Source organism: Saccostrea cucullata, unplaced genomic scaffold (assembly GCF_032062105.1).
Source record: "Saccostrea cucullata isolate Sc308-1 unplaced genomic scaffold, CSIRO_AGI_Scuc_v1 ctg1464, whole genome shotgun sequence".
NCBI lineage: Eukaryota > Metazoa > Mollusca > Bivalvia > Ostreida > Ostreidae > Saccostrea > Saccostrea cuccullata.
Genome location: NW_026925647.1, coordinates 115,267 through 125,948, shown reverse-complemented (window position 1 = coordinate 125,948; position 10,682 = coordinate 115,267). Strand labels below are relative to the sequence as shown.

Below are 10,682 nucleotides of genomic sequence, written 5' to 3'. Positions count from 1 at the left end.
GTATCTTAGTAATTTGTACTTAAATCTCTCTCTCTCTCTCTCTTTTGCGCGCGCTCTCTCTCTCTCTGTATACACAAACACATGTTTATGTCAAAAGCATTTTTTCATTATTAATCATGTATTCAGATCCGATCAGTTTATCCAGTTTTTCTATTTTATTCATAAAATTTGGGCCATTCATGTCAGCATTTGATCTAATGTATTCAAAATTTGATTGAATACAAATATATATGCAATTTCTTAGTGCTTTGTACCTTCACTTGGCAATACAAAATGATTATGTAAATTAATCGATTAATTATCATTTTTAAATTCTTAATGGTATGTTAACAAGTGTTTGTCCTTTTCCTTCGTGTATTTCCAAAATGACAATTCTTGAACGAAGGCAGGGAGATTTTTTTCCTCTGACTGCCCTGATGCCATGAAACAGACAAACGCCGCCATGCTGTTTGTAATGTATCTTGGTCTTCTGTGTTTCGGTCAGGTCGTGTCCCAGTCTTTTGAAATCATGGAGGGTTTCCTTACAGAGATTAACCAATGTAAACAGATCCGGGACAAGTTTTCGGATCTAAAGACGGAATTCTCCGATATGGAGATCCGGGGCATCCATAAGGACATGCGCCTTAAGATTATGACGTCAGTGAACGCCAGGTTACGCGCGGAACTCCGCAGGGTCATACAGACCAATGACCTGCTCAAGGACAAGCTGCGCGAACTGGCGCTAAAACTGGGAGAAATCAAGGAAGATAACTCCGGTAAGTAGTAAAAGGGAAGCATCACCTTAATGCATATAACATTCCTAATTTCCTTAACCGCTTCACATACAGTTTTGTATTATTTGTTCTGGACCAGGAATCTAAAAGTTAAACTGAGGTTGTGTAAAAATGAACCAATTTAAACGTGCTCTATGTTTAAAAAAGGCACTCGGTTTTGTTAATCGAACATAATTTATTATCCGTTAGGAAAGTATTTCATGTTTTTAATAAAAAGAGTTTATTTTTCATATTCATCTGCAGTAACAATTATAATATGTTTATTCACTGAGAGAAATACCTATAGTTAATTTAACTAGTGTGTCGAGTAAAGCTTTTGTCGAGATTGGTAATCATTCTGTTTACCAGCTAACATAGTGAGTAGTAGGTGTTACGTGGAGCGGGTATCGTGTACATACTTATAAATTTTAGATTTACTAATGGTATCTAGTACATCTACTCAATACCTAGTAAAAGTAATTTTAGGTATTGATTGTGTGGACCGTAAGTTTACTAGTCTTCTTAAGTAGTGAATTTTACTACAAGTAGTTATGTTTTTCTTGGAATTTACTATACATGCATATATTATGAATAATCAAACCTAGTATAGTTATTACCTACTGTAATTGATCAGAATTATGTAAAACATCGATTTAATATATCCTAAAAAAACCCATCTGATTTGTTAAAAAATGATGTTAAAAGTTAATTTTAGTTTATCATATTTATAAAAAAGGAACTCCTCTATTCACGAAATATTCCTGAGAAGTACATATGTAAATGACATATATATCGGAAAATTATTTTAATAATTAACATTTGTTAATCGATCATTTATGTTTTAAAACAGTTTTTATCTCCTTTTCCAAGGTACATTTTTTCACACGAAGCCTAAATTCTAGTGATTAGACAAATCGCGACGTATTCATTTTTTTAAGTAAAGAAAAATATACACACATTGTATATAAATTACTTCTAAGGGAGACTAGAATTTAAGTTTTTTGACGTACATGTTGTTAAATTACTTCATTAATGATATGATTATTAACTAATATTAAATTGGATTATTTATTCATACACGACTGTCATGATTATGAACGTATTTCTTGACAATCGACAGGTACACACCACTGGCCAATATGACAGTTAATGAGGTTTTGTCTATTAATAATTAAATTATGATTTTGATGTATATTGTATTATATTTGACAGCTGCACAATGCAAAGGTCAAAGAGCAGATATTCAATTTGAAAGAAAAAAAAAAACAAGACGAGCACTATATATTGCAAAAGTGTTTTACCCACTCTCATCTCCATTGAACTTGGAAGTCAAAAATAATACCTCTATGGAAATATTCTACTCATACTGTTTAAAACATTAAAAAAAATTCAGACTGAAGAAAAGTGGTGACAAAGGGTTTCTGTTCACATTGTGATAAAAAGGGGGGGAGGGGGGGGGGGAGAGGTAATTTAAACTAAAAAGAATGAAAGTCAAATATATCCATTTTTCTTTTTCTTTTAATACCCCCCTCCCGTACTTGTACATTGATTAGTAGGTAGGGGTTATATTTTTTATTATAAGAAAAATAATAAACGTCAGGTGCCTGCGGCTATAATATTTTATGGCTTATTAATAAGCTGTATTTACATGTATATAATTATTTACAAATAGAAATGGCAAGTCTATTGCAATGATTTGCCTCATAGGCACATATATTTTAGCGAAACAAATTAAGTTACACGTACAAAGACTGTTTCGCGAAACAGATAATTTCTCCCCAAACGATTCAAAGTTATATTTTCGTTTGAAAAGTATTAAAATGCCGTAGATGTGTTGTGTTTTGGTCCTGCTAATCTAGGTGCTTTTGTTTTATGAATTTACATTTGTGAGGATATATATAGCTCACTTGTCTGAGTGGAAAAAAAAATAAGGATAGACGAAACATTTTTAAGACTAAATAAAGGATATGGAGATAACGAACAGTATTTAAGATCAAAGTCCATAAAACAATACAAAAATAGGAGCGAACCTCAAAAACATCAGAGGTGGGATCAGGTGCCATGGAGGAGTGAGTATCCCCTGCGACCGGTCACACCCTCCGTGTGCTCCTTGTCAATATCGGAAAATAACGAAAAAAATCCGTCGTTAATTCAGTGTATAACTAATGGACTAACAATGGTATGAAAAACGTCAGTCAGCATTTGACTCAATGACAAATTGTATTTGCTGACAAGGTCATTGTATCGACCATAGAACTTACGAAATTATGACATTAACGGGACTGTTGATATTCTTGATTCATCAACTTGTTTGTCAATAATTTACTTCGTTTTAGACAATGTTCATACGTAAAGCATGCTCTTGTGTATCGAATCAACTGAGAAAGATAAACTCCGTATGCAGCTGATGAAGGTATACTGCTGCATAAGTAAGGGGTCAGTTGACAAGTTAATGTCATCACGTTTATCACAGGGCTTCTTGGTTGTTACATTAGATCAAATGATCAAATCCGAAGTTGGAATCATATGTACACTGGAACCCACATAGATCTGGAAATAGCTATATAACCAAGTTTAAAATATTATTCCAATTACGTGTACCGTTTTGTATTTCGTCACAACCTATGATGCTGCGCTCAAGGTAAATAGTACACGCTTCCTAACCACCAACTTCATGCCTGGAAGTTTCTTATTCCTTGATTGGTTACTCGTGCAACATACAGATCATATCCGTGTCAGATGACCGTTCACGGTAGCTCAGTCGGTAGAGCGCTCGCTCCGTGATCGGGAGGTCGTGAGTTCGTATCTCGGCCGCGACTGACCTAGTCGTTAAAATTGGTAGCAACTGTTCCTTCGCCATGCGCTCAGCACTTTGAAGTGAAAGTTGCGGGTCCTTCGGATGAGACCTTAAAAACCGAGGCTAATGGCCCTGAGTGCCGAGTAAAGGTCAAAATTTGAAGCCTTTCACCGGCACACGGTGACGTCTGCATATGAGTGAAAAATTCTCGAGAGGGACGTTAAACAATATACAATCAATCGATCAATCCGTGTCAGATGTTGATAAAATGAGTTGACGAATCACACAGGGTGGTTGAATTGTTTACGCTGGGCGCATCTAGCTTTAGAAAAAAGTTGTGATGTGATGGAAAACGGTACACTTTACAGGAATTGATAATATATAATAATTCTGTTTATAGAGATTAAAGTACAGAACGTCACAGGGGAAGTTGGGGCGGGAGGTAAACAGATCAGCTGCTCCGTGACCAATCACAACAACTGGACATACTTCAACATCGAACGGAACGGCCAGACCGTGGTCCACTTGTCTAACGATGGGCGTGTCCAGACACGCTTCAATCCGAAATATCTCAGCATCACGCCCACCATTCGAGAGAACCAGGCGGAAATAGCCATTACGTTCTCCTCCCTCCGCTGTACCGATGAAGGCTTATACACCTGCGTGATAGAGGGAAAGAAACACCCACAAAACATTGCTGTTGTTGTCACATGTGAGTTGTCTTTGAAATGTAATAAATCATGTATCGCCGCTAATTACCTTTGCAAAATACTATTACAGTATACACTGAAGATGAAATAAAGCATTGGGTTATATCATGGAAAGATTCAATGAGCTACGCCCCATCAGATCAATTTATTCAATGACAATATCAGAAACTGGTTATGTTTAAAAGAATGTGGTTTGGTTTGGCATCCGGATAGGGTCGTGTAAGTTGGTGTGATCGATGACTACGATGCGATTGCAATGATCATGACGTGATATCCGAAGTGATAACGATGGCGAGATGACACGATAATACAAAGAAGACTGCAATTTTACGGTGATGCGATGAGAAGGGCGCGGCTTTACGTTCAGAATGAAATCATGCTCGCTATCACTTTCGAATCATCATCTCGCCAGAAGTCATCGTCATTGCACCTAGTCCTTAATTGCCATCCGACGCGCCTTATGCATGACCTTATCCGGACACTATAATTTGGTAAGTACGTGTAACTAGAAATATTTTCTTTCAATTCAGCGCCATCGTCCGGTAAACCCACTCTGTCAAAAATTGGTGACGTCATTGGCTATAAAGAAACCGAGTTCCGTTGTGAAGGAAATCCGATGTATCCACGAGGGAAGATGGAGTTTCAAGTTAAACTTCAGAATGACACTTCCTTCCGGGAGTTTGAATTTCCGGCCGCTAAGGTGATGAACATGGACCGGAACTGTGTAAGGAAGCAGTCGATCGGCGTCACACACGTGTTTACCGATATCTGGGATCAAGCCAGAATACGGTGTAAAATCAAACACTCGGAAGATTATGACGAGACACAAGTGTTCGTATTGTCACGTGAGTAGCATTAACCCTGTTAGATAAATTTGTTAATTAGAAAGGGTGGCTAGTTTTACAAAAAAAAAAACATATTAAATTATAGGTTTGCTTGTCATAAAAATGCTTAGGTCCTATAGGCATCAAATTTGTACGAAATTCATTTATAAGTCTGACCAATGATTGCGTTTCTTCTATGTTACAGCGACGCTTTGTGGCCAGAATATGATTGGTCGGGGGATACGACATCCGCACGAGATGTCCCGCTACGTCACGTGTGATGCGGCCACGCCCATCGTGCATCAGTGTCCAATCAACACGTGCTTCGATGACGTCTTCCAAACCTGTACAGATAGTTGTTTGGATTGATTTTTTATGCCTATAGAAAACCTACCATTAGTTTTCTTTCGCATTGAATGTTCAAATAAACTTTACAGGGTCCTCTTATGTACATGTAGAGCTGATGTATACAATCGGAAACAGATTGTTAAGAAAAGGAATTGGATGCTTACAGCCCATTTGCACCTCATACATGTAGCATTCAATTTGGACACTGACTGTGATGGTCTATCGGCATATCCATCACCCTGTATTGAGAACATGTAGATAAGTTTCCACAGACAGTCAAACTTTAGTATGAATGTACTTATCTATTTTAGGGGTTTTGGTGGGTTGACAACTTGTATTTTTATTATGTAAATCTCAGGTACTTAGTATTTTGTAAAAAATCACAAAGAAAGATTTTTTACTATTAAACAGTGTTTGGGAGGTTTTACCATTAAACTTGTGTTTACTGTTCCTCAATAAGTCTTAGTCTATCCTACAAACATTATTGGTTTGCATTCAATAAAAAAAGTCACATTACTTTGTGCATTTGAAACTAAAATATTTAAAAAAAAACTTTTTTTTTAATATAGTATCTTACTTATATATCGCAAGTACAGACCAGTAGAGCTACAGTCTAATCACTCCCTTCAACAATCCATTCTAAAATAAACAAGCAATGCAATGATTGACTTTTTATTATGCAAAAACAACACACTGGCATTTAATCACTAAACCATTTTGAATATACTGCTGTAGTAAACATTTTATTATGCATTTTAATTTAATTTTTGTGTAGTAAGAAATCAAGTATCATTGACACAATTATCTTGCAAGATTAAATAAGCCTTTAAAAAGGTGTTCAACAAACACGTAAATCAGGAAGTTTCACTCTCAGGAATTTGCATTTGAAGCACAATTAACTTTTTGTCAACTTGTTATAACAGACATATTGTTTGGGTATACAATGTATACTGTAAATCACTTTTTATAGGTGCATCTAATTATAACTTAATTTTTGCATAATTGCATGAGAAATTGTGCTCATAAAAATTTAATTCTCACATAAAATAGTATTCCTTAAGATAATATAGAGCAACAACCACAAACTTGAAAATTTTGTCTTGCTTATCAAGAGTTAATGATTATCGTGTGAGAATAAGGTGTTGCCAATATTTACAGTGATTTACAGCAGATAGGCCCTGTTCTAAGTTATCCAGAATTATCTCCGTCTGTCTATAGCAGTCAAACTCAGTCACCAAGTCAAACAACAGTAATATCATTACTTAATATGTACTCAGTTTGGCAAAATATCACACCTTGTAATAAAATATGCTAGAGAGTGGAATGAAATAAAAGTTGCAGATGGAAACCTTTCCTGTTTTTGGTTCCATAAAAGTGCATTTTATCAAAACACAGAAAAGATTCAATAAAAACAAAACAAAACAAAAAGAAAAACAAAACTAAGAACAACAACAAAAAAAACCTTCCTCTCTTCGAGGCTCCTTAGTCTAAGAATATGGAAAAGTAATATTAGAGAGTGACAGTATGTTCCTCAGTTACTGTAATGTACCCTGAATACATTGTTTGGTGATTCAATCTTTATTTGACCTCAGAGGAAATTTACCCTATGATAGGAAAGCCAGGCTTGATCTGTCCATGTCTTAGTGTTTATCTACCAGTAACATTTCTTCAACCTTAGACAACATGTAACAATACTAATGATATTTTTCTGTCTTCTATGTAAATGATCTATAGTTATTATAGACTAGTATACATATAATTTATGCCATGGCCCACTACTTTGTTTTTATAACACATAACTTTTACCCTACTAACCAACTGTTAACTGTTAAAATGTGACAAGAGCTTACATTTGCATTGATAAAATAAAAGTTTAAAAGCACACATATGTTACAGGGATAAAACTAAAATCTTGTAAACAAAGGAACAACAGAGTAGGGCCTGTGAATGAAAACATCAAAAACAACCATGAAAATAAGATTCAATAACAGGCTTGCCCAGTAATAATGTTCAGTGTGATCATTTACAAAACATGCATTGTGTAGTTTACCCTTCCCAGCAGGAACAGACTTGCTGTATAAAACAACTCGGAATTACATTTTTTCCGTGAATACCCACCCTACAAGTGGAAATTTTAGTGAGTCTCCAAATTAGGGATTTGTCTTTAACAAATGGTATTTTATTTTTAGCGAGAAGTAATTTTAGTGATTTCAAAATCTCACTTAAGAAGCTATTAAAAATAAAATGCATTGAATTTTTAGCAATATTCAAATTTAACGATCTCAACACCCTCACTAATATAATGTAAAAAATACATCCTCACTGAAAATTCTGCTTAATATATGGTATCAATTCAAATTTACAACAAGGAATACTGGATATAAGCTATCTTCTTGGTATAAAATCTTTACAAATTCAACGTGCACCAACTTCTCCTGTCCCTACCAGCATACTTTCAGTGACTTTGATATATAAGTTAAACAAAATATATTTCTTAAAAATTAAACAAGATTAAATTCATAGAGAAGTATATGTTTTCATAATCTACACTATGTATAAAAAATATTAACATCACACTATTATTTGAATAACAACAAACAACTGACACCATGATACTTGCGGGAGTAAGAAGTAAACTTTTCTAAACATATTTGACAAGTAGTAAATTTCTGTAAACCAATCCATCATTTTCATAATTATTGACAAAAGATGCATCATTTTTATAAGGTCTTTGTATAATCAATCATTTTTTCATATTAAACCTTTCTATAAGCGCTAATAAAGACAAAATTTCAAATACAATTACAATGAGATTCGCACCTGTTACATGTACATGATCAAAGCTCCCTGCTTTACACAAAAAATTTACAACTTAAATGTTTCTATTTAGAATCACAAAATGTTTAACTGTTGACAATGAAAACTTCTGACAACTGGTTATTCCCCTTTGTTGGTACACGGTGACCTCTCTTTGAGGATTCCCTCCCCTTGCTGTCCTGTCCTGGCCCCGCCCACTCTGTCAATCACTGCTCGGGCTGATACACAATTCCTCCCGGCCCCGCCAAACTGGTTGACCCCATCAGGTCAAGGTCAACCTGGCGGGCCGCCTGTCGGCCCTCAGAGATCGCCCACACCACAAGTGATTGGCCACGCCTACAATCTAAATATAGAATCAAAGGTCAATACAAGTAAATATCACATCACTAGAGACTGGCCACACCTACAATCTAAATATAAAGTCAAAGGTCAATACATGTAAATATCACACCAATAAAGAATGACTGCACCTACAGTTTATATGTATACACAGTAAACATAAGCTGTATATATAGCCATATATTTCAGGGGGAGGGGACTTGAGATTTATTATTATTAATCCTTCCCAAATAATTATTTGGGAAGGGGGGGGGTAAATAATCATGCATGGACTTCTTACATACATGTACATAGTCTAATGTTTCTTTGAAAATATTCTATAGTATTACATGTATTTGTTAATTAAGATTAACCTTATTTTCAAAAAGTTAAAATTAAGAGAACATGAACTCACCAAAAATTGTGTATGAGTACAAGTACTGTTATTTCCCGGGGGGATACGGCTATTGTGACGTCAGCCATATCGCATATGCAAAAAACCTGTATTTATTACTAAGTGTGTAAGCTTACCTCCAGCAGCGTACACCTTTGGGATACTTGTGGAGTACTTATTTCGGGGGGTCTCCAGATTTCCGCGGGGGTCTAGCTTGGCCTTCAGTTCGTCCACGATCTTCTTCTCCGGCCCCAGGAATCCCATCGCCAGCAGAACTAGGTCACACTTAATGAACTCCTCCGATCCTGGGGACAAAAGTCAGAAATTAGGTCAACCTCTGAATACCATTGAATAAATTGTGCTGATAACTATAAATCTATCTAGTTCTGTTTTTCTAGCCATAAGATTTACAACAGAAATGTTTGTGTTCCTGCCTTGACTCAGGATAATATTACCTGCTACATCAGACATGTTTGTGTAGCGACCCGCCTCGTCTTTCTTCCATTCCACTTTCATTGTTTTGATTCCACTCACATTGCCTTTTCCATCATCCACAAATTCCTGTCCAAAAATCCCAGAAAAAATGACAGGCAAGAGTCCAATAACAAAACACACACAAAAATGGTTACAGACGCACATTCATGTGACTAGGAATATGTACACAATAATTATATAAACACACTTTTCATCATAAATTTTTTTCTATCAAAAACCCAAGAACTGATTGTAAAATATTCTTATGAAAATACTGATTCAAACTTTATGCCCTTTTGGAAATTACTTAGAGATCTGAATGGTTTACATAGTTTGAATGAATTACACTCCCCAGATTTGCGAAATTCAATATGAATTGTGAATCTGGTGACGTCATACCTTGCTTTTGATGTTGAAGATCCTGGGGTCTTTTCCAAACTTAAGTTTGACCTCCTCGTGTCCGTAATCGACCTTGAAGACGCGGGGCCAGGTGGGCCAGGGATTGTTATCCGCCCGTGTGGGAGGAGGAGGGGGGAGAATCTCAAAAGATGTTATACTCCGGGCTCCCTGAAATTGTTAACAAAACATTTATTTAAATGTAAAAGTCCTTATAAAATAAATGAAGTTGGCGCAAACTGAACCATTTATTTTTGTCCAGGCATATCATGATGGTCTACCTGTTAAAGCAGTTAGAAATATAAATCTAAAACCCTCTGGCTCCTTGCCTCTATTTTAAAGTGAAAGAGAGGTTCAAATATAGCTATACTATTACACACCCTAATCCTATGACAGAGAGAGGTAGTAATATGTTTACACACCCTTAGATCCATGCCCCTCTTCCCACTAGAGAGGAAGGTTTCCTATCACATAATTTTACAGATCCCTGACTCAGTTTCCACTGTCTCAAAAACATACTTAAACAAACATACACCCCTTTAGATCCCTGCCCTGTTTTACCTATACATGTACACCCCTTTAGATCCCTGTCTTGTTCTGTCTTTAACTGTACACCCCTTTAGATCCCTGCCCTGTTTATACTGTCAATAACTGTACATTTCTTTAGATCCCTGCCCTGTTTAACCCATAACTGTACACCCCTTTAGATCCCTGCACTGTTTAACCCATAACTGTACACCCCTTTAGATCCCTGCTCTGTTTAACCCATAACTGTACACCCCTTTAGATCCCTGCTCTGTTTAACCCATAACTGTACACCCCTTTAGATCCCTGCACTGTTTTACCCATAAC

General features: G+C 36.0%; 2 protein-coding genes across 4 annotated transcripts in view; one reads left to right on the top strand and one right to left on the bottom strand.

Annotated features, from left to right (window-relative positions):
- Positions 1-348: 348 nt before the first annotated feature.
- Positions 349-5,969, top strand: LOC134269467 (uncharacterized). Its single transcript, XM_062751667.1, has 4 exons — positions 349-755; positions 3,950-4,261; positions 4,790-5,104; positions 5,289-5,969. Exons 1-4 carry the CDS (start codon positions 422-424, stop codon positions 5,450-5,452), a joined length of 1,125 nt encoding a protein of 374 aa, XP_062607651.1. The 5' UTR covers positions 349-421; the 3' UTR covers positions 5,453-5,969.
- A 120-nt stretch (positions 5,970-6,089) lies between these two features.
- The window catches only part of LOC134269465 (uncharacterized), a 51,974-nt gene continuing 47,381 nt past the window's right edge, over positions 6,090-10,682 (bottom strand). For all 3 annotated transcript variants that reach the window (XM_062751664.1, XM_062751663.1, XM_062751665.1), the window contains 4 exons: positions 9,834-10,001; positions 9,416-9,521; positions 9,098-9,265; positions 6,090-8,591 (listed from right to left, as the gene is read on the bottom strand). In XM_062751664.1, the coding sequence (XP_062607648.1) occupies positions 8,455-8,591; positions 9,098-9,265; positions 9,416-9,521; positions 9,834-10,001 (579 nt within the window). In that variant the 3' untranslated portion in view covers positions 6,090-8,454. The remainder of the gene's footprint in view (positions 8,592-9,097; positions 9,266-9,415; positions 9,522-9,833; positions 10,002-10,682) is intronic.

Excerpts from the sequence above, each read along its gene's own strand:
- LOC134269467 (XM_062751667.1), top strand. The coding sequence starts at position 422 with ATGAAACAGACAAACGCCGCCATGCTGTTTGTAATGTATCTTGGTCTT. Across the intron at positions 756-3,949 it reads AATCAAGGAAGATAACTCCG|AGATTAAAGTACAGAACGTC; the intron begins GTAAGTAGTAAA and ends TTCTGTTTATAG. Across the intron at positions 5,105-5,288 it reads ACAAGTGTTCGTATTGTCAC|CGACGCTTTGTGGCCAGAAT; the intron begins GTGAGTAGCATT and ends TCTATGTTACAG.